The 24206-nt window shown below is 33.9% G+C and overlaps 3 protein-coding genes across 8 annotated transcripts; 2 read left to right on the top strand and 1 right to left on the bottom strand.

The window, feature by feature from the left end:
• Positions 1-284: 284 nt before the first annotated feature.
• On the bottom strand, positions 285-5912 carry LOC101744152 (DNA-directed RNA polymerases I, II, and III subunit RPABC1). The gene is made up of 6 exons (XM_004933344.4): positions 5661-5912; positions 5501-5589; positions 3966-4144; positions 2934-3096; positions 2266-2344; positions 285-401 (listed from the first exon to the last, which is right to left on the bottom strand). Exons 1-6 carry the CDS (start codon positions 5715-5717, stop codon positions 336-338), a joined length of 633 nt encoding a protein of 210 aa, XP_004933401.1. The 5' UTR covers positions 5718-5912; the 3' UTR covers positions 285-335.
• Positions 4400-24206, top strand: LOC101744292 (leptin receptor gene-related protein). Of its 5 annotated transcripts, none has more exons than XM_062674006.1 (5): positions 4400-4527; positions 20509-20582; positions 21518-21704; positions 22546-22655; positions 23590-24206. In XM_062674006.1, coding segments are annotated over exons 1-5 (450 nt in total). In that variant the 5' UTR covers positions 4400-4449; the 3' UTR covers positions 23591-24206. The 5 variants fall into 5 exon arrangements, with proteins under 5 accessions (XP_062529990.1, XP_062529989.1, XP_037873571.1 ...); XM_062674008.1 differs by lacking the exon at positions 4400-4527 and adding an exon at positions 19214-19426 and having other exon boundaries at positions 20508-20582; XM_062674005.1 differs by having other exon boundaries at positions 22546-24206.
• On the top strand, positions 6367-11369 carry LOC119628407 (piggyBac transposable element-derived protein 4-like). Of its 2 annotated transcripts, XM_038017685.2 has the most exons (7): positions 6367-6666; positions 7204-7374; positions 7853-7939; positions 8043-8117; positions 8198-8341; positions 8433-8503; positions 8695-11369. In XM_038017685.2, exons 1-7 carry the CDS (start codon positions 6659-6661, stop codon positions 10440-10442), a joined length of 2304 nt encoding a protein of 767 aa, XP_037873613.1. In that variant the 5' UTR covers positions 6367-6658; the 3' UTR covers positions 10443-11369. The 2 variants fall into 2 exon arrangements, with proteins under 2 accessions (XP_037873613.1, XP_037873614.1); XM_038017686.2 differs by lacking the exon at positions 7204-7374 and having other exon boundaries at positions 6370-6666.

Here is a 24206-nt window from a genome sequence, read left to right as displayed (position 1 = left end):
TGTAGTCATATAATTGTACTAGCTGTACCCGCTTCGCTGGGCATTTAAAATTAACATTATTATTTCTCATCCCCACAAAGATTCTCATCATTAACGCCACCGCAACTGGTGTAGGGAGTCCAACACTCATATATTAGCCTATCCATTAAGTACATGTATTTTCTACACGGATACCAAGTTTCAAGTCAATCGGATGCATGGTTCAGTAGTTATAACTGAACATCCGTAAAAACCACTATAGATTTATATATTAGTATAGATAAGTAATAAAATAAAACAACTTATTAGGTATGTAGATTTTGTTCCCTTATTTTTATTTTTATCTTATTGCTAAATTAACAAACTAATCTATACGAAATGTACCGCCCGGCTGTTTCCGATGATCTTATGATCTTCACCACCTGTAATAAAGTATCGCGTTTAATTTTTATTATTATCGCTTGATCTACAACAAACAAAAAAATGTCGAAAACGTTTTATCACTTTTGATTATTTTTTTCTCCTGCCTATGCTGATAGCCTTGAGAGGCTGTTTCAGCTTCACACTAACATGTAGGTGAGCTCACGGGGTTCAAACCGGAGTGTTGCTAACACTGGCCCTAAGCAAGAGCAGTGCTTCGGTGGTAGGACCTCTTGTAAGTCCGCGCGGGTGGGTACCACCACCCTGCCTATTTCTGCCGTGAAGCAGTAATGCGTTTCGGTTTGAAGGGTGGGGCAGCCGTCGTTACTATACTTGAGACCTTAGAACTTGTATCTCAAGGTGGGTGGCGCATTTACGTTGTGGATGTCTATGGGCTCCAGTAACCACTTAACATCAGGTGGGCTGTGAGCTCGTCCACCCATCTAAGCAATAAAAAAAAAATAAAAAAAAAATCTACCACCGGATCGGAAACGCGACCCACTGAGAACATCCGGCGAGAAACTCAGTGGGCTGTGTCTATGGGTAACAGAAACAAAAAAAAATTGTGCTTTAGATATTCTTATACTCGATTTGAATTCTGACGTACTCAGCCAAAGTAAGGTAAGTGATTCGAAATATGCGGCAGCGTAACCGACGCGGTGTATCCAATGAGGCTTAAATTCAAATTAACATACAAAGCTTGCACGAAAACCGGGAGCCTAACAAATCGAATTCAAGTAACGATCGTGACCATAAAACACGCCAAAATTGTGTAACTTCACTTAATTGATTCTTTAGTAACAAGTATCATTGTTATCAATATGAACCGCTGACTTACAGGGTACCTATACATACATGCCTTCAATAAATATACGTAAAATTATCAAGAAAAAAAAACCCTAAAATGAAGGGTCTAACTGACATAGGTTTTGTTTTTTTTAACCGATATTTTTTTTTATTATTATTTGTTATTTACTTCTATTTTTGACAATAATTCCAACAAAGATCACTTAAGTATTTTTTATTATGATTATATGACTATAAACTTTTATTATCAGTGACCAAAATTATTTAGACATCATTTTAATCCAATGACTAGAAAAAGGAAAATGTGTGTAGCAAAATCTTTGTAATATGAGATCCGCCAATTTCAATATTGAAATATATCACACTCTTCCAAGAGCTGATAACATTACAACAATTTAATAGCTTTGTTGTTTTCTGCTTTCTTTTTATTCTGAATTTAAAAATACGATTATATGAATTTCGAGTCTTCCTTCAAGTAGGTACCACCGCCCTGTCTATTTATGCCGCGAACCATTTTTTTAATTTCTTAGGTGGGTGGACGAGCTTACGGCCTATCTGATGTTAAGTGGCGCATAGACATCCACAGCGTAAATGCCGTCACTAAAGCCTTGTTCGCACTAAGCGAGTATTTTAGTCGAGTACCGAGTAATTTAGTGGCTAAACTACTTGCTACTCACCCGATAAAAATAGAACAAAATGGATTGACTTGACTAAATTATTTACTAACCTACTCGACTAAATTTTTGGTGTTGAGACACATTTAGCTACTAAATTACTCGGTACTCGACTAAAATACTCGCCTAGTCCGAACAAGGCTTTACCTTGAGATATGAGTTCTATGGTCTCAGTTTGTACAGTACAACGGCTGCCCTACCCTTCGTTAATACGTTTCGGTTTGAATGGTGGTCAACCGTTATACTATATAGCTTAGACACTCTTGTCTCAAGAAGGCAATTTATGTATATGAAGTTTGTAAAAGAAGTAAACATAAAAAAATATACACCCTTTTTTATATCAATGAAAATGTTTGTACTTAGAAATTTATGATAAATGACTCACCTGTCCTCTTTTAAGTCCAAAGTATCTCGCCACAGGGTCACCTGCTTGTATTCTCATCAACATGTTCTCTTTCAGCTTACTGTCATTCATTTAGGAAATTTTCATTTAAATGAACCAATCTTTTAGTATATGTATAATGCTATCTCAGTTACATATTAAGTCAGTAGTGAAATAATATTAGATTGAAATGACTAAGGGACATTATTAATTTGCCAATACATTTTTTTGTTCACTAAACAAGTTGACGAGCTCTTTTTTTTATTTTTTATTGCTTAGATGTTTGGACGAGCTCACAGCCCACCTGGTGTTAAGTGGTTACTGGAGCCCATAGACATCTACAGCGCCACACACCTTGAGATATAAGTTCTAAGATCTCAGTATAGTTACAACGGCTGCCCCACCCTTCAAACCGAAACGCATTATTGCTTCACGGCAGAAATAGGCGGGGCGGTGGTACCTACCCGTGCGGACTCACAAGAGGTCCTACCACCAGTAGTAGCTCACGGCCCGTCTAGTTTTAAGTCGTTATCAGAGTCTATAGACAACCCAATGTCACCACTCATCTGAGACATGAGGTCAAATGATTTATTTCCGAAACTTAAATCTATCTTTGTTGTTTCTATCAATATTGCTATTTCTAGTTTCTAAACGTTGTCAGTAAAGGATACTATCTTGCCAAGAGTTCTTGCTTTTCATCCGGTGTCAGCACAATATGTTCCGGTACCAACTCGTGTTCGGTTATATTAATCAGTAGTTCCGATTCAAGGAACTGTTCTAGAATGTATTTGGGTGCCATATCAACCAGTGACTGTTTAGCTGATGGTGACATTCCTGAAAGTTACGAAAATATGAGTTTTATTTTGATTTTTTTTTCGAGAGATTTTTGGGATTCCTTGCTACTTAATTTATGTACATAGGTGAACCATCAAAACATTACTCTTCTCGATCAAAATTACCTTTATGGTTTATTCACAAATTGAAGATTTTCGTATTCTAATTTTGGAGTTTTGCAATGTATTAAATTTTTATGGTTCATCACTATGCAAATACGAGTTTTTTTTTTCATATCTCTGACTCATCAATTTCAAAGAAATTACTGTTAGTATTCCTCTTTGATATTGCGAAGATGGCTGCCATCATAATACAAAATTCCCTTTGAAAATAGCAGTTGTAGATTGCAGAGGTTTATTTTAGTTTTTGTAACCGGCTTACAAGCATACGACCAGCCTGATGGTGAGTGGTTTCCGTCGCTCATGGACAGCAGCAAGCCCACAGCCAAGTTGCTGCCTACCTCAGAGTAACACCTTCAAGCCACGTTTGAAGAATGACATATCATAGTGCTCAGGAAGTACTGTGGAGTAGATTTAATTCCAGAGCCGGATGGTATGTGGCAAAAAGATATCTGGAAACGCACTGACGATGAACGCATGGTTCCACATAGTATGGATGAACAGTGTGCAGATAAGGTTTTCATGCATTTAATAAATATATATCGATATATGTACACATTAGGAAGTGGCTAGTTATGAAAATACCACTAAAGCTATATTTATACATTGAGTTTCCAAAATACAATCAAAACCACAAAGTTTTACAATTAAGGAGTAAAAACCAAGACACTTATTTTGCTCTCTATTTGGAGAAAAATGTGCATTCTCGAGTACTATGTAGGATACTTTTGATTAGTTAATGATACATACCCGCCTGTACAACAACAATAGCCCTATGAATATTCTCTTCTTGCATTCTTGTACAATATGTCTTTATAGTTTTTATACCAATTTTAGCTTCATCAGGAAAGAAAACAAACATCTGATCCGTTGGATCATCATTATGAGCCACTAACACAATCAAATCACTTCTTGCTGGTCTTTTCTCACTAAAAAAATTAAAATGCTGTATTAATTTCTAGATTTCTTTATAAATCAACTCAAAGTTGATGATTTTCATATTAATTTCATCATTAACCCACAGATTTCTATTGTTGGCCATGAGTTGAATGATCTGGTAACATAAATTTCCAATTATTCACACAGTAACTACATAATCATTTACTATAGAGGTAGTATTTACATTATTCTCTTTGACAACAATCATTTTTATAAGTCAAAGTGACATTTCATTGTGAAATATTTCGATGCTAAATTACACACTTTCAAGAATTTTGAAAGGACAGCTGAAGAAATGGAAATGTTAGATAATAAATTTAAAAACAGTCTAGTACATCGCTCTCTATCTCAGACAGCTCAGTTATATTTTGGTAAGTCAATTTAGTACACAATAATTTTGGTAGAAAACACTCATTATATTGTGATTCCTTAAAAGTTTGCCGACTTGTGCTGACTTTTCAAATTATGAACATTTTATTAAAAGGCTGTTAATGTTCCAAAAAAGTTTTTGAGCAATGAAACTGATGAAAGAAACTGAAAGTAAATTTAAAGATGTTAATAGTGAGAACCTATTAAATTTGGAGATTCCAATAAGCTTCTAAGAAAGATAACAAGTGTTAAGACAAAAACGTTGAATTGCTCTGTAGCTGGATCTGAAACTTAGCAGTACTACAATACCCCTGAACCAAAATGATGGGTCAGTAGTGTTTACAAATCCATATTTGTGTTTTGATTTCATACAAGAGACCTCACTTGCAGCTACTCAGTACTTCAAACTGGATTCAAATTATTCTGACTTGAAATTAAACAACTTGTACAATACATATGTAGGGACAAATTAACAAATTATTAAAAGTTAATTTAATGTTTGGACCATTGAGGCTGATTTGTTAAATATAAAAATATAAAAATTCAAGCTACCTACAATTAGCTTTAAACTGAATAACCCTAACATTATACATATGGATTGACAATGGAAAGATCTAAACATATTTTATTTTTGACAATATAAAACGGTACAGTGCTATCCCACCATAAAAAAACATGTAGCAGATTCAATTATAGTGGACAACTTTAAAATTACAACAAAATATAACAGTGAAAAGAAAATAGAAACGGGGTCTGCAAACTCCACTGATCTTGCTGATTAGTATTAACCGTTGCCAGATCTTCAATCCAGACGCATAAATGTGTCACTGCATGATAGTTTATTTAATACTGTATACGCAAATTATAAAATTAATAAATTTTTTGATGGATGCATTGCTCGTAGCCCGAAGTCCGAATGCCTTTCTGGCTACACTAGAGCGTATCAGATTAATAAGGTTATAAGAACAATAGTATACCTTGGTTTATCGCCAAACTGCTCTTTAAATTGTTCTAAAGTTTGGTCCAATTCATCTTGCGTGACTAAATATCCTCGGTCATGGCACAACTGTAAATATTATGCCTCGGTTACTGTTAGAATCCAACCAACAAGATGAATAGCATCAAATATAACCTCACCTGCATTACAGTTTTACGTATACGCCAGAGTTTGTAAGTTTCTGCGTCATCATCCATGTTTTATAATCTACTTAAAACTGATAAATCCCTTTCCTACAAACGATAATTTCATTGATTCTCTTGTTATAGCTAGGTATTATTACCTGTAAATCCTGTAATCATAAGTGTATAATCTATGCCTGTAATGTTTTTAAAGAATATTGTTTCTTTTGACAGAATACAGATACGCAAAGGAATCACAGTCCATACAATAGATTTTTTTATAGCAAAAGCCATTCATGTCTATCTTTTGAAAAATAATTGATCTTGGAATGAAAATTAATAACTTAAAATATTATTAATTGATGAGATATATACAGCACCGTAGTTGTTAGATGAGATGAAATTAATGAACCTCTCATTAACTGTTCGGAATTTACTGACAATTTAATAAATGAAAGAATCCGAGAAACTGAATTCGGCCACTTTATTCTGTTTTCAGCCCCCTTTTTCTAAAAACTATACGGTTAATATCCATTTTAAATCTTTAAGCTTTGTTGTTTTATCCATATTCAAAGGCAGTATTCTTGGAATTATTCATTTTTAATATATTGTCATCATATTTACATAAAATGAATCATGGTCTGCAATATCCCTTCCTATGGCAGACGCCATCGGAAAAAATGTGCCATGGTGGCAGCCTCCCGCTCCGGTCATGATAAAATAAACGCTTAGCTGGCAGGCGACCGGAACGGTCAGTAATTTGATGCCGCTGTTTTCATTCGAAAAGCGCACTTTAAAACACGTTCTGCAGTGTTCTAACGCATACAACTGCTAGAACGTTAAACAAAGACAAAATATAGACGCTTTCTTAAGTAAACTTACATATGTTTTTAAGAAAAAAAACCTCATTGTTCCGGACTTGCTAACGCGGAGTAGTTGGAAGTGTTTGTGCGTCTATTTTCAAGTGTTTTTAAGTGGTTGACGACAGTATAACGAGATAAAGTTTTGAAAAAGCGATGGAAAGGTATGTAATAAGCATATTTCTTTGTTTTTGTACGTGTTTTGACACGCTTTTCGTGGTAAAACATTGATATCTAACACCTACTCAGGCTTAGCACACGCTCATGTCGGCCAAACAAACCATTCATTTAGCACCAAATATTGGTAGATTTGTGTAATTTATGGAAACAATGAAATAATTACTTAACTATTAACCTTTTCCAAATTGTAAATTTATTCAAATCTTTCATTAATTAGAGAAATATCGAATAAAATAACACGCGTCCCTCCACTGACCGGACCGGGACGATGACAGTTAGGTTATTTCGGGCAACGCGGCCATTTTGTTCGCTCGCTATCATAATATGGATAAGACTATTGGATCTACTTTTATATGGTGTTTGGTTTGCTTTGACAAATAATTTGGAAAACTTTTTTTTTATTTCTTTCTTTTTTTATTCTTTTGCACTTGCGCTTTATTTAAAACTAATTTGAATGTCTTTTTCCTGCACCCAGTTAACTGCATGTGGCTTATGTTGCGCTTTTGATTGGATTTTCATAGTGAGAGAAGTTTGCGGGTGAGGGGAGGCAGTGCAAGAGCAACAGGCGTGCGCACTCGCGGAGGTCGTTCGAGTGTTGCCACACGTGGTGGTTCACGAAAAGGAAGGGTACGAGGTAGAGGAAGGGGGTGCCCGCGGTCTTCTGTTGAACAGAGGCCGTCGGCAAGTTGCGCGTTAGTATTTTGTTTTTAATGGAACTTCAATTTTAAGTACTTGTTAGGGTTCCGTACCCAAACGGGACCCTATTACTAAGACTTCGCTGTCTGTCTGTCACTAGGCTGTATCTCAAGAACTGTGATAGCTAGAGAGTTGAATTTTTCACAGATCATGTATTTCTGTGGCTGCAATATTAAAAACAAAATAAAATAATTATTAAGGGGGGCTCGCATACAACATAGGTGATATTTTGTTACTTTTTGCTCGATATTAATAATAATGGTACGGAACCCTTCGTGTGCGAGGCCGATTCGCACTTTTTTAAGTTTTTTTTATATTTATTAGCCAGTTTTTTTATATTTATGTAGTGACACTGCATCTCATGAGTAAATGTGCATTTATTTCATCATCATAATTAGCCTGAATCCACTGCTAGAAAAGCCTCTCCTCCATGACGCGATCTTCATTGTCTTATAAATGTGATTGTATTTACAGATTTAACCTTATTGCAATTGAGGATTTGCCCGCTGGGGAACCGATAGAGCAGGCATTGACGGAGCGAAGTAAGCGTTCATGGAACCCGTAAGTATCAATCCTCACCCAATTTATTTTTGATTTATTTGCCAACTTTATCACCATCATCATTTAGCTAACTGTCAATATTACAATACATTATTATTTTCAGCCGAAATTATGAACCTGACGGAGAGGACATTCCAGTAATTTTGTCTTCACCTGCGATTCCGCCATCACCGGCAATGTATATTTTTTTATCATAATAATTTATTATTAATATCGTGATAGTTGATTTTATAATACTTATAACGTATGATGTTTCAGGTACGTTGAATGTGGCGGCAGTGGTACGAGCACGCCATCTTCTAGATATAATATACAGATTTCTGTACATGGCAGCCGTAGTCCTTCGCCGTCACATAAACGTGTGCGTCGATCGCTTTGCCCAGACCAAGAACATGATATTACGTAAGTGGTATTTTTCATATTTCAATGTAGAAGAATGCGATGATGGGAGAGGAAGGTGTTGATTCTAAATGTATACTATTGTACTACACAGGAACAGAGATTCTATTTCATCGCTACGTCGACCGCTACGAGACTCTGAAATTTGCTACTTGTTGCACTATGGTAAGAATTTAATAAATGTAAATTTGCGATGTAAATTTATGTGCATGTTGGCACTAAATTACTAAATAATTAGTATAGGGCATAGGGCGATTTCAAATTAGCTATTGATAACATCTTACGCAAAGTTTTTTGTAATCACAAGCACAAGCTTACTTTTCTCAAGACCTAAACGTACTATTATATTCAATTAGGAAGTGACGACGATGACAGCGATGATGAGAGCCAGAATGATAACGACGAAATCGTTCCCATGATTATCCCCCGGGCAGCTGGAATACTGATGGACACTCCGGACGACGAGGAGATTGAGATTGACACGGCGGCGGCAACTAAACCTCTTGTGACATCTTCCTCGCCTTCCATCATTTCAGCACCTACATCACCAGCTCGTGATACCGGTATGAAGCCTAGTCATTTTTTTGAATTTGACTGGGGAACTTTCCCTGACTCTCCTATACCGCCAACAGAAAGGCGTGAATCTTTTAAGGAACACTCTGGTCCCACTGTCGCTGTAAGTGACCCTTACGAGATTTTTAGACTAATTTGGGACCAGGAGTTCATGGAATTTATTGTGCAGGAAACAAATAGATATGCCCAACAATTAGCTGCTGAAATGTTGGACGGCGGGGAATTACAGGCCTCCAGTAGGATTACAGAATGGAAAGAAACCAATGTAGACGAGTTATTGGTGTTCTTCGGAATATTACTGGCGATGGGAATCGTCATAAAGAACCGGGTTGAAGAGTACTGGAATACGGAACAAAACATCTTCTCCACTCCAGGTTTCAAAGTATATATGTCGCTTAGGAGGTTCCAGTTACTCAGCAGGTGCTTACATTTTAATAATTCCGAGAACTTGAGAAACCTCAACCTGGATCCCTCACAGGCAAAGCTTTTTAAAGTGGAGCCTGTGATTAGCCATTTGAATTCCAAGTTCACGGAATTATATATAATGAAGCAGAACATTGCTTTAGATGAATCGCTGCTGCAGTGGAAAGGTTGGTTGAACATCAACCAATTTATTCCAAACAAAGCTGCAGCAGTGGGCATAAAAACTTACGAAATATGTGAGTCGCAGACGGGGTATTTATGGCGATTTAAAATCCATGCCCATAAGGCTTCGCCTACAGTCTCAGAGGCTGATCCATTCACAGCGAGTACACCGGCGTTGGTTCTTAACCTTATCAAAGGTTTAGAACACAAAGGGTACACGTTGTGGATGGATAACTTCTACAATTCCCCAGCACTTGCCCGAAAACTCAAGTCGATTGGGTTTGATTGTGTCGGTACGTTGCGGACAAACCGCAAGTATGTCCCGACGGAACTGACCAATCTGAAAAAATCTCAGATGAAGCCCGGGCAAGTAGTAGGCTATACCAGTGGAGATGTCGATTGCATAATATGGAGAGATCAGAACCGCGTAGCGACGATCTCAACGTACCATGGCAATGCCGTCTCCACTAAAAACGGAGTAACAAAACTTATTTTGATACGTGACTACAACATCTGCATGGGTGGCGTGGATAAAAAAGATCAAATGTTGGCTGCATTCCCAATTGAACGCAAGAGGACACAAATTTGGTACAAGAAATTGTTTAAAAGGTTACTTAATGTTTCTGTGTTGAATGCCTATATCATACATAAACAGACCGCCACGGAGGTCTTGGACCACAGGGGCTTTAGAAAAAACCTGGTAGAATCCCTTTTGCGTAGGCATTCAATGAAAATGCAGCCATATGTCTTTTCTGCCAGGGTACAAGATACCATTTTCGAGGTGAGCCGCCATCACCCCGCCGAATATCCGCGGCTAACTTCATTAAACAGCACAAATCGCCATCGCCACCCATGTAAAGTGTGCGGCAAGCGCACGGTAACGTATTGCGTAGGTTGCGACAAACCTGTGTGCGTATTCACATGTTTTGTGAAACTTCACAATTAATATAATAATAGGGTAAGGCCAAATAATTTTATGTACCTATGTTAATTATTATTTCTTCTCAATTGTAAGTAGCCTACATGTTAACTTTTTTTAAGACTATCAAAACATTGTTGACATATTTCAAGAGTTTATTTTTTGTCTGATTTTTTGTCTTAAAATTTTTCGTCTTAAGTTCTTAAGAGTATTTTTTTGTCTGATTGTATGTACATTTTTTGTAAGAGTAAATTTGATTTAGAGAGAGAATTTGAATTTGATTTTTGATTTAATAATCTGAAAAAAAAACTTTTTATACATTTTTTTTTTCTAAGAACAAATAAATAATATTCTGAAACAACAGAAATAATATAAATACAGTAACTGACCGGACCCGGTCATTCGCCAGACGGAGGGTAAAAAGTCGCATCCACGTTAAGACAGCCGTTTTCGCGTGCCATCTTAGTAAATAATTGTTGTTTTATTTCATCATTTTCTAATAAATGTTGTATGAAAACACCATCTTTATATCTTACAAGCCTTTTGCAAATTTATTCATGTTTTAGGAAATACATTATTAACTCATAAAAATAATTGAATACTACAGTACAGATCATTGTTTGAATATACCTATTTTTTCTTAGTTTACACAGGTTTTATTTGAATCTTAATATCTTTATAATCTTACATATTTCAGACGTAAATATTTAACACAATTGAGATTATGAACCAAACATCAATATAAACATACATTTCAATCTCACTTGATCAATATATTTCTCAGAACTAAGCTTGTAACATGAGCTATTTTCAACATCCGGCGCAAGATCTACCACTGCGGCCGATTTTTTGTAAACGTTCTACTGATATTTTTTTGTATAGAATGATGTGTAATTCTTAGGATTATGTTTTGAAATAGTGTTTGTCAAAGCAAATTAAATACAAATATGATCGCTTAGTTGTTTTATTAAATATTTCTGTCAGTATTTATACCTAAAATTGGAACAAAATCTAAATCTGCATATTTGACTTAAATTAATTTACTATTTTCACACCTTTGCAGTTATTATTAGTATAAAATATAATAGCTTCGTCCTTTGTGATTCTAAACCTATAGCATAATGCACTGGTTTTGAACAATAAAGCAGTTTAATTACAGTTTTTCTAAAAAGTATCTTCTAGAATTAAGGGGGAAGATAGACCTCTGCCAGACAAGGCTTTTTTTCCATTATGGCGGCCGCCAGATAATATAGCTGACCGGACCGGGACGCTGCCATACGAAAGGTTAAGTTATTTCGAAACTACTAGTACAAACTTCAGAGACTTCAATGAAAACAGTTTGATGCATTTATTAGGGCTCAGTGAATTTAGCTCCCTTTTTTTTTATTTTCGAATTTTTTTATTTTTAATTATTTGTTCGTCGTTTGTCCGTTAATGTTCGAATATAAAAAAATGTTTGTTCGTCTTTTATTTATTTATAAATAATTAAACAAATGATCACCCTTAAGTGGGCCCCTTTTACTAGATATTTTATTTTTATCGCTCAGATTAATTAATTTTGATCAATTATCGTTTGCACGACGACTATTGGTGATTTTTCGATCATAAAAACAATTAAATACCCAATTATTAATTATTTTATATCTAATAAGCATACCACCACGTCACGCCACCTTTTTTTTATTTTCGGATTATTTTTATTTTTAATTATTTGTTCGTCATTTGTTCATCCATGTTCGAGTGTAAAAACAGTTTGTTCATCTTTTATTTATTTATAATTAATTAAACAAATGCTCACCCTTAAGTTGCCCCCTCTTACTAGATATCTTTATTTTTATCGCTTAGATTAATTAATTTTGATCAATTATAAAGTTTTTTCGACAACTATTGGTGATTGATCGAGCATAAAATTGATGAAATGTAAAGATACTAAATTTGAATTTTATTTATTTTTATGTGTATATTCCATTTTTATGTTTTTATATGTGTAATATTTTTTTTGTTTTGTTTTTCTACCTCTCTTCTCCTAGCCCTATTAATTACATGATGAGATAATCTTGTTCAACGCAGTCATATCACGTTTTACTAAGCGGGATATTTGTCTGTCTGATTTTTTCTACATTTATATGATTTTCCTACCTAAGCTAATGATCTTGAGAGACCATATCAGCGTCACCGGGCGAGTAGGTGAGCTCACGGGGCTCAAACCTGGCGTTGTTACTAACACGAACCCTAGCAAGGGCCGTGCTTCGCAGAATCTATCACCGGATCAGAAACGCGACCCACTGAGAAGATGCGTCGAGAAACTCAGTGGGCTGTCTGTTGGTTAATTTACTCGCCGAGTCTTCGTCCCAAGCGACGGGTTCGACGAGAACGATGACCGGTGTATGGGGTACCTAAAAACACCGTTAGTGGATCGGGAGGATCCGAAATGACGTGTTTTTTCCCGCAGGATCGGGAATGTAATTACCGGCGGCCACGATGAGAGGGTTCTCGTGTTGTGCCGCTTTCTCAAAATGGCGCGATGGCGCCTTGATGCCGACTGTAAATACTTACTGATGGACTCTAGGTCCAGGTCACCGAGGAGGTTGATGTTCCTGACGAACCACGGGGCTCCGACGGCTATCCTGCAAAAACGGGATTGAATGATATTTGTTTGACCTTTGTTTGGGGGTTAAATGAGATTTTTTTTAAGAGATTTTATGACCTGGTAACTAAGACCTTTAAGTCATGTCTTATTTTACTTTATATTCTTAATTTTATGAAAAATGATAATATGGAGTTAAATTAAATGAAGATGATTAATTTGAGACATTAATCAACTGGGATGAAACTTAATGAAATGAAATGATATGGGATGAAATATAATCGCAGTAAAATGGTGGTCATTTACTGAGATTTTTTCAGTGGACTTTTTGGAGGAACCCGAGAAGTTACGTCCAGCAGCTTTGTTTCATTTTCCCACATTTGTGCACTTTCACAGATATTAAACAGTTAATAAACCACCATTATTACACATTTAAACCTGAAGAAACACTAAATAGACAAAATAAAACAAATCACAGAACTTCACTCCTCGCGTTCCCGCCAAAAAGTCGGTTAAATGAGATTAATTTTTTTTTTTTTTTTTTTTTTTAATTTATTGAAAGCATTGGCAACACGGCCATCAGCTTAAACTAATTTTACAAAAAAATAGAACATGAACTAGAACTTACAATAAAACACAAATAAAAGAAACAAACCAAACCAAGAAACAAATACAAATCATTGAAAATAACAAATTAATGACAAAATGAATTGCAAGAACTTACTATAAAAAAATAAAAACTTACAAGTTTTCTTTCAACAAACAACAAAAAAAGAATATGAGTCGTTATAAAAAAATAATTAAACTTGCACATAAGCAGGAGACCTATGATACATTCATGAATTATACATTCATAGTCGTCCTATAGTGTGAAGTACAAAATTATACACTATTGAGAATAGTTGTGGAAGCTTTAAAATACCTTGAATGGAATTAGGAATAGATTTTAAGCCTGTGTCTTTACATAATGCATTAAACAATAATCTCTGTTGATTGAATTCAGGACAATTAAAAAAAATATGATCTAGATCACACATGCCAGAGTTACAATAAGTACATGCAGCTGAATCACTTAACTTTAATCTAAAAAGATGCGCAGGAAAATGGCCGTGGCCTATACGTAATCTACAAATAATCGATATAAAGGCTCTTCCCGGGAAGAATCTAAAACTATCAAACCAAGATTTAGTACTAGGTACTGGGACTATTTCAGCTAACCATTTACCTTTCGTTTCTCTGGACTTAGACAAGTAATTAGACCAACGTTTCATCATATTTTGTTTAATTGAATAAACTAAATCTGAGTACGGAACTTTAAAATCGGAAATATTTATATCTTTTGTAGATTTCGCTAATTTATCAACAAATTCATTACCCACAATACCAGAGTGACCTGGCACCCAGCAAAATTCAATAAATATATTTCTAAAATACAAAAAACTCAACATACTTCTTAACTTATAAATTAAATAATTTACAGATGCACTAATACATTTATTTTTAAGAGCTTGCAAGGCGCTCATTGAATCAGATAGAATTAAAATTTTGTCCCCTGCAGAGTAATTTACTCGAATGTGCTCTAAAGCATATATAATGCCTAGTACTTCAGCCGAAAAAACAGAGAAAAAATTGCTACATTTATAAACTGATCCTATGTTCATGGACGAATCAAAAAATGCAAAACTAGTTCTGTCTTTAGTTTTAGAGCCATCTGTATACAATTTAACAAAATCAGTCTTATCTTCAAGGAACTCCAGAAAATCATTTTTAGATTTAAACTTGATTAGATCAACAGCCACATCTCTCAACATGTCATGAAAGTTATATTCGAAACAAGGCAATACGGAAGACCAAAATACCACATCCTGAAATTCAAAATTCAAGTACGTTAAGGCACTGGATATGGATGAAGAATTAGGAAGCGGAATTAAATTATAATTTGGAATATTTGCATACTTCAAATACCTGTAAGTTACTTGATTATCACGGCTAATAAGCTTAAGGCAATAATTATCTAATATAAAACTTCTTCGTATGAATAGAGGAACAATACCAGCCTCAACTTCCAAGGAATTAATTGGAGACGACATCATAGCACCAGTAATTATTCGTAATGCTCTATTTTGCACAATATCTAATTTCTTAAGAAGAGAAAAATTTGCGTCCGAAAAGAACATACAGCCATAATCGAAATGGCTTCGGATTGTTGCAATGTAAATAGTTTTTAAAACTTTGGGATCAGCTCCCCATTTTATTCCAGTTAGCGATTTTAATATATTCAAACCTAATTCAGCTCTTTTACAAATAACATCAATATGAGTTTTCCACGAAAGATCAAAATCTAGAGAAAGACCAACATATTTTACGAAAGATTGAGCAGGAATAATATCATAATTGTATAAAACTTTAGGGTAATGCAATCCATTTTGGGAAAATAAAATTGCAGTACTTTTGGAAATATTTACCTCAAGTTTTAGGGAATTTGTAAGTAAATCGTAAATATTACGCAAACAACTATTCATAACCGATTCACCACTTTTAATATCATTACAGTTTACATAGAGAACAAGATCGTCAGCAAAGAATAAATGTTTAACAGAATTTGGAATTTTCTTTATGAAACATACTAAACTAAGTATGAATATGAGAGGTGATAAAACGCAACCTTGAGGAGTACCTTTAGTAGAAATTTTAGGACCAAATAAACTAGATTTAATTTTCAAAAACATAGAGCGCTTGTTCAGGAAATTGTACAGCCAGAACAGAACATGTCCTGGAAAGCCTAAAGAATGTAGACTTTCAATAAGGTAGGAATGATCTATATTATCAAAAGCCCCTTTAATATCCAAAAATACCGCTAATGTAAATTGATTATTATGGAAGTTATTTTTAATATCGCCAATCAAACAGCTTAAGTTATCTATTGTACTTTTACCTTTACGAAATCCGTATTGAGTACTTGGTATTAAGTTGTTATTTTCAGTAAACCACTCTAACCTGTTTTTTAACATAGTTTCGAAAATTTTCGAAAAACAAGAAGTTAATGAAATGGGTCTGTGAGAATTGATACAGTTGGGATCCTTGTAAAGCTTTAAAATCGGTACTACATGTTGAGTTTTCCAAATCGGAGGAATACAGTTGTTTTGCCAAAGATCATTAAATATTTGACATAAAATTTCCTTGGCATACTGGGGAAGATTTTTGATTACTTTATAAGGGATGAAATCAGGACCAGGGGAGGTTTCCTTTTTATTTTCTAATGCAGTCGCAAATTCGCCCATAGAGAATGGGTCTACCAGCCATTGAGCCTCCGGTTTTCCGTGGCTGTTAAAAAAATCTTGTAACTTAGATTCGGAAATTTCATTCTCAGAACCAGCTATCGAATCCAAAAACAAAGATGCATTAGCGGGATTTTGAAAAAAACTTGAAGACGAAGAAATGTTATTGAGTTTAGCGTGCTTAAATCTACGAATGTGATCCCAAATAATTTTACTCGAAGTCATTCGATTGAATGATGAACAAAGATTCATCCAGCTTGAACGTTTTATTTCATATAAAGTTCTTTTCTTCAAAGCGTCCAGCTTTTTAAAAATAATATAGTTTTCCATATTTGGATAATGCTTGTACGATAATAAAGCAACTTTGGCTTGTAAAACTACGCGGTCACAATCAGCATTCCACCAAGGAACAGCTTTGGAACAATTCCGTTTTTTGTGCGAGTAACACTTTTTGTCAAAAGTCATTAATATGTCATGTAAAATACTCAAAAACATATTATAATTTTCAAGAGGGTTATCAGCGAAGCTAAAACTTGAAAACTCACTTTCACATAACTTATTAAATTTTGACCAGTCAATCTTATTAAAATTTATGTTAGCTAAAGAGGTATTATCTAGTGTATCAACTTGATTTATTGAAGAGGTGGTCGGGCCAAAGGAAGGATGGGAAGGAAGAAAAGCATCGTTAAAGACTTCAATAAGTAGTGGGAAATGATTACTACTGAGCAAATCATCAAGGACAGAAACTGTGCAACTAGAGCTAAGAGCAGGGGAAGCGAATACTAGATCCAATACATTTCCTTGTTGACCAAATGGAGCAAAGGTTGTGATTGTGTCATCATTTAAACAAACTAACTCAGAACTTTCCACATAATCATGAAGGGCTTTACCTCTTCTATCATTGACTCTTGAACTCCAGGAAGCATGATGTGCATTGAAGTCACCAATTATTAAATAATTATTTGAAACAAATTTAGAACATGAATCTTTCAATAAATTAATAGTGAACTTACCATTTGGTGGTGGAGGAATGTAAACACATAAAATGTCAAAAGAAAAATTATTAATGTAAACTGTAATTAAAATATTTTGAATATGATATTGAGAAATTGTGTCTATTATTTTAAATTTATACTTAGAGCGTAATGCAATAGCAACCCCACCATGTGGGTGGTTGGAATCTCTTCTTATAACATTAAATCCAGGTAATTTGATGATTTTATGTGAAGTTAACCAGGTTTCATTGAATAAAATCATATCAACACACTTGTCAAGTTTACTGAGGAAATTTTTAAGTTGATCTAATTTAGGAAATAAACTTCTAGAGTTCCAATGAATGATATTAAACTGACCAACAGAATTATGCATATAAGATTGAGTAGAACTATCCATAATTTATGATGTAAAATTCGTTACTAGCATTTCTTTAATTAATTGAGTAGATATAGGTCCAGAAGGGGATTTAGAATCCTTTTTCTTTAACAATTCTATTAAAGTTTTTGTAATGGTTCTGATGACAATTTCTGAATTGATAATGTCTGAAATTAAAGCCCTACCTTGAGGGGTCTTTGCAGATATAGGTATGTCAGAAGAGGTCACGGGGTTCTTAATAACAGGAGTCTTTAGTATGGCTGCATATGATGTTTGCTTGCCGATGATCTTATTTTTTACTTCAGCAACCTTGGCTGCCTTTACTGAGCAAGAGTAAGAAACTGCAGAATGCGGCCCACTGCAGTTGGAGCACTTGAAGATGTTGGGAGTGCTGCACTCCTTATAAAAATGATTGCCTGAACAAATAGAGCAAACTTGAGTGGCTTTACAGGCACCACTTCCATGTCCGAATTTGTAGCATTTGAAGCACTGTAACACAGGTCTAATATAATCCGAAACAGGCATCCAAATATGCTCGTATGTGACGTGATCAGGATGGCTAGACGCCAAAAATGTAACCAGCACAGTTTGCAGTGGCTTGTCACTTCCATTCTCTTGTTTTTTGAAAAATCTTTTTACTCCGAGTATTGTGCATGAAGCTTTTAAATTTACTAAAAGAGATTCTTCGTTCAATTCCACAGGAGCTCGAATAATTCCTTGACTCTCAATGCTATCGTAAGGTATTTTTGCTGTCCAATTGTTTAACTCCATAAAACTTACATTTAATAAAAAAGCATTGGCATCCCGAGCACAGCCAAAGTAAATTTTAGCAAAAAAGGTACCAGCAGCTTTGACATACTGGACCCCTTGAATATTTTTTAATGCTTTGTTTATTTTTAACAGGTCCATTGGGACTCTGTTATTTGGTTGTGAGATGCTTGATTGAAGAAGCACTGGGTATTCTTTTTTTGTAAGGTCTTCGTAAAGAGCATGGTGGTCTTTAAAAAGACCGCGCTTATTTTTAATGAAAGTCATTTTTATTTTGCGGCTTTCGTCGTATTCAGATGACTTCATTCTTCTTTTTCCCATTATTATGGGAGCGGACACAGGGGCGGAGCTGAAGCCCTCACCCCCGTCGTCATCGTCCATTATTACGGAACACACTTATGAAATATAATTTTAAACTCAAACACAATGAAAAATTAGGAAACAATGTCGTAAAAAAGGGCTAAAACCAAATAAATTAAAATTAACTTGAAAAAAGCGCCTATTTAGTTTGACGTTCCCGCCCTTTTTCAATGAGATTAAAGACGGCAGCATAGATTATACACTGTTGACGTAGGTAGTGAGTGACTTTGACAATCCAGCAGTATAGATTAAACTGTATAGGTACACCAATTTATCATCAAAGCATTCAACTTTCATTCAAGCAACTAAACTTCTTTTATGTGATGGATGATTGATAAAAGTAAAAGGAAAAACAAAGCAGATTATCTACTATTTGTTAGCAGAAGTGTATTTCATTTCAGGAGTTTTTAAACAAGAAGAAAATAATTATACTTAAAATATAAAACACAATGGCTGGAATAAAAGGTACATGCAATAGCGATTACATGAATTGGAGTTTTATTTTGCAAATATTTCAAGTATAAATGAATGTCAGTTATAGTAAAATGAGTCATTACTTAAAAATATGAAACACTTTCTTAATAATCAATTATCGCTTACTTATGTTAGTTTCTTTCTTTTCATGTATACTTCATGGACACAATAGGGTAAGTTGAAATATTTTGATTGAGTAGGTACCACTGAATCACTTTTAAAAATATATGAAGGCTAGATATGAAATATCTTATTGTAAACTGTTCAAAACCTGGTCTGTAAAATTTAATAACAACATTTATATGTTGGCAAACTCAAAGTAGGTGAGTAGGTATACTGCACCTACTAGTTTTATTTTTCCATAATTTGTTTTGAAATAGAAATTTGCATTAGTAATTATGTTACATGGAATAATATTAGGGTAAATTAAGTAAATAGCTAGAATAGGCATAGAAAAAATATAAAATAATGAATAGATTTGATGTTTAGCAAAAACAATTTTACTTAGGTAGATTTTTCCTTTTTAATATTTAAACTGACCCTGCATCCTGGGATGCATTCAAACAAATTAGCATAATTATAAAGTAGGTATATTAAGAAAATACAAATAATTACATAATAAATTCCAAATAATTAAATGCATACATATATACCTACATAATTGTTATAACAACTAACTTTGTTTTTTGTAAAACATTCACAGTAGATATTTTTTGATGTAAGTACTTTAATGAGCAAAATATTTTGAACAATATTACAAACTGAGACGATTGTCTTTAGTCATCTGATCACTTAGGATCATAGTCATTTAATTCAAGAAACATTTATGGCCTATTTAAATAATTTTAAAAGTAAACGAAAAGTAAAAATTTAATATAGCCTTTTTTAATAAGATATTTGATTTGTTTAAGAATGTATAATACAATTGTAAATTCAAATGTAATATGAGAGAATGGAAATAATTGTACTATAGATTTTTGTGACTCAAATTGCCTATTATTTTAAAAAGTATAGTAAAATAGTAAAGAAAAGTAAAGTACTTATAGTAAAGAGCCATAAGTATAGTACTTTTTTGGTTTTAGAAAGATATAGACATAAAGTAACCATTATGGTTTAATTACCACGGTTGACTCTCAAACAGATGAAAAACAGTCCAAGATGTGTTAATTCAACAATCTTAATTTGGTTGTTTAGAAACATTAGCAACTGTCAATCAACACAAAGAGTCAATTGAAATGTATGTGTGAATTTCAGTTTGGTGTCGTTGGCATTCGCGGGTTCAATTGGAATGACATTTGTCATACTAGCTTGTGCCTTACCACAATACAAGTAAGTAAAGTAATACAAAATCAATGCAAAACAAATAACAGCATTTCAATTAAAAAATATTTTTATATTTTTAAGTAATAGTAAAACCCATACCAAACCTTTAAGATGCAGTAAGGATTTAAAACATTTTACTGTATTAGACTGGCAATGACATCAGCATCAGTTTGATTTTAAATGGCTATTGGTTTGTGATTTCCACTTAACACAAACTGCACTATATGCATCTAGCAATCTACTGCAATAAAAAAAAAACATTTATAACTATAAATATATTTTATACTAGCAACCTGCCCTTGCTTCGCTTCGGAAACATTAAATTTTATTATTGATAGCTGAGTCCCGCGATGGTACCTGTAGTTATTGTCGTACCGTGGGTGACGCTGCGGGGCGAAGCTAGTTTAAAACAAGTAGCCTAAGTTACTCCTTATATCATCAGCTACCTACCTGAAAGTTTCACAAAAATCGGTCTAGCCATTCTAGAAATTAGCTGGAACAAACAGACAGACAGACAAAAATTCTAAAATATGTTATTTTGGTGTATCATATTTGGCACTTTGGTATATTCATATGCATGTACTAAAAAGCCGTTATTTCAATATTACGAACAGACACTCCAATTTTATTTATAAGTAAAGATAAAAGTAGTGTCATTGCAGCCATATAAAATAAAACTGTCTGAATAAAATAAAGATAAGATAACAAAATGTGTATGTTATTGAACTCTTAAGAAAACATCTACTCTTAAAAATAAAATATATCAATGAATTTATGTTATTAGTTGTTAGCTGACTAATGACAAAACTGGTAGTTATATTACATCACATCTTGTCTCCCAACTTGTGACAATATATGAATATAACCACTTACCACTGCCAGTAGACAGCCATTCTGGCCCACAAATGAATTCAGTTAACGACGCTTAATTACATTCACAGACTATGGTGGCCATTCTTCGTTGTGCTATTCTACATTCTGTGCCCAATACCTACGATGATCGCTAGGAGGCATACTGATGGTGCTGGAGGTTCAAATTCCGCTTGTATGGAAACTGCAGTATTTATCACAATGGGATTTTTAGTCAGCTCTTTTGCGCTACCGATAGTTCTCGCCAGGGCTGGTGTGGTTTGTATTTTGGGTTTTCATTGAAACAAACCAAAATTGGTTTTATGAGATTTAATGTGGATAATTCCAATTTAGGTACCTAGATAAATATTCTCACACTTGTAATTAATTAAAATAGCATAAAATTGTATACTCAAATGCATTCATGGTAGGTAGTATTGTGAGCATTCAGCGTTGCTGTTACATACAACCTTTATACTAAAACTTCGAGATTTCTATCAAATTCTACAAAACATTATGTGAATCGCTTTGTAGTTATAATTTTCAAGTGAGAAAACTGGTGGCAGGGCGCATTGTAAATACACATTGCCTGACGAAATTGTGTAATTTGAGGTTTGGTAACTGCTTCAAATCAGGAGAACCAACTAGATCGCGACTTCTAGTTTTAAAGGTCAGATTTCGTATCGTGAATGACGGTATACACCTTGGGACATGTTTTTTTTTTTATTGCTTATAAGGATGGACGAGCTCACAGCCCACCTGGTGTTAAGTGGTTACTGGAGCGCATAGACATCTACAACGTAAATGCGCCACCCACCTTGAGATATAAGTTCGAAGGTCTCAAGTATAGTTACAACGGCTGCCCTACCCTTCAAACCAAAACGCATTACTGCTTCACGGCAGAAATAGGCAGGGCGGTGGTACCTACCCGCGCGGACTCACGATCATTTTTTTGCAAGACAGCTTTTTTTGTTACGTCTAATTTGAAAATGATTTCAATATGTTTGCCGTCCAGGCATATCCTTATATTTTTTGGAAAATTTAATTTAGGGACGCATAGTTTTGTAATAGTATACGTAATAAGGAATCGGGTAATTTTTGTTGTTGTTTTATTTTACAGATTTTTTGGGGTGCATGTTACCTTACACTGGCCGGTAACGTGATCGTATATCTGACGATCTTGGGTTTCTTCACCATCTTTGACATGGACGACTCCGATTATGCGATGTGGTGAGAAATCTAGAATCTTTTGAAAAGAAAGGGACGATCGATCGTATTTGCAACGTAAGATAGTTTGGTGTTTTTTTTTTTTCGTACGTTTCTTATTTAAGTCTGAAGTTTGATACTGATAGTGTAATTGTAATCCAAATAAATACGATTGTTGAATTGACGTGTATTTGTAATCGATTGTTGAGCTTTGTATAGTAAGTAACCATATTATAAAATCGAGATAATATTCGCCAGTTCAACTTTTTTTCCCCTAACAAATAATTGGTAAAATAAGGGGCTATTTCATCTAAGGACGGACGGATAGGTGAATTCAACTATTTACTTATTTAATAAAAGAGATAACCGGAATTTGGCAGGAAACTGAAGTTTCAAAGTACAGTAAGTAGGGTAATAGGTTGTGGTAGGCCATAGACTTCGCGCCGTTTGTGCGATTTGCTAGTTTAATCATTCAATCCATTCAATTATGAAGTCTGTTTTGTACTGACCTTTTGGAAATACTAATGCTGGCCTACTCTATGATTAAAAGTTTGTGTTTGAATTGTTGTTCAAAATTTGCGTTTTGTTGTTGCATGACATAACCTATGATGTTAGTTTGAGGTACATAACATTTTCAGCTATAGGTGATAAATCTTTAGTCCAATAATTAAACTACACGACTAAAAATAAATTCTAAAATGTTTTGGATTTATCTATACAACGTTCTATTAATTCACTGATCATTTATTTAATATTTATCGTTTCTTATATTATCAAATTATACAGAAGTGTCATTAAAAGAGAAAACGAAACAAATTAAAAAATATATTTATATTTATATATAAATTATTAATGGTTGATTTGTTTGTTCGGTCAATAAAGAAACCCTAGATTGTTTTGCAGGAATTTTATATTGTCAGTATTTTAGATGTGTATCAGTAATTCTTTTGGTTTTGAGATTGAAGACCCAATGCTGTAGAGAGAAGCCATCGCCACTATATCTTCTATATAAAACCGTCATCAAAAATAACCTAATTTAATAATAATTCCAAATAACGTTTCATACTTGTCTTATGAATAAGAAGATTATTACCTAATGTTAAAAAATGATATAAAAAGATATTTTTTTAACGATAAATGTAGAAAGTACTAATAAATGTACAATTTTATTTACGTATGTAGGTACATACTGTAATCGTTGCGTTAATATTATTAGTGATTAATTTAATTAATAATATCATTCAGTGTCGCTTAATTTACCAATATTATTATATATTATTCAATTTATTAATTTACCAATATTATATTATTAATTATATTAATAATTATTAACATTAACAGTAAAATAATATTGATAATCATACATTGTTCTGTTTAAAAAAAGTTTATCAATTTTATTGGTGTCCTGACCGAAAAAAAAAACATGTATAATTCAGATTTGTTCAAATGTAAATTTCACAATAGAATGTTAATTTTGTTTTGAATCAAAATTGTACATTCCTGTTACGATTTATATAATTGTTTATAACATATTATAGCATAGTCAAGTCACAATAAAATTATGCTTTACATTTT

The sequence above is a fragment of the Bombyx mori genome, chromosome 19, assembly GCF_030269925.1.
Source record: "Bombyx mori chromosome 19, ASM3026992v2".
NCBI lineage: Eukaryota > Metazoa > Arthropoda > Insecta > Lepidoptera > Bombycidae > Bombyx > Bombyx mori.
The sequence above is the reverse complement of the archived record's forward strand: the minus strand, read 5'-3'. Positions and strand labels throughout refer to the sequence as shown.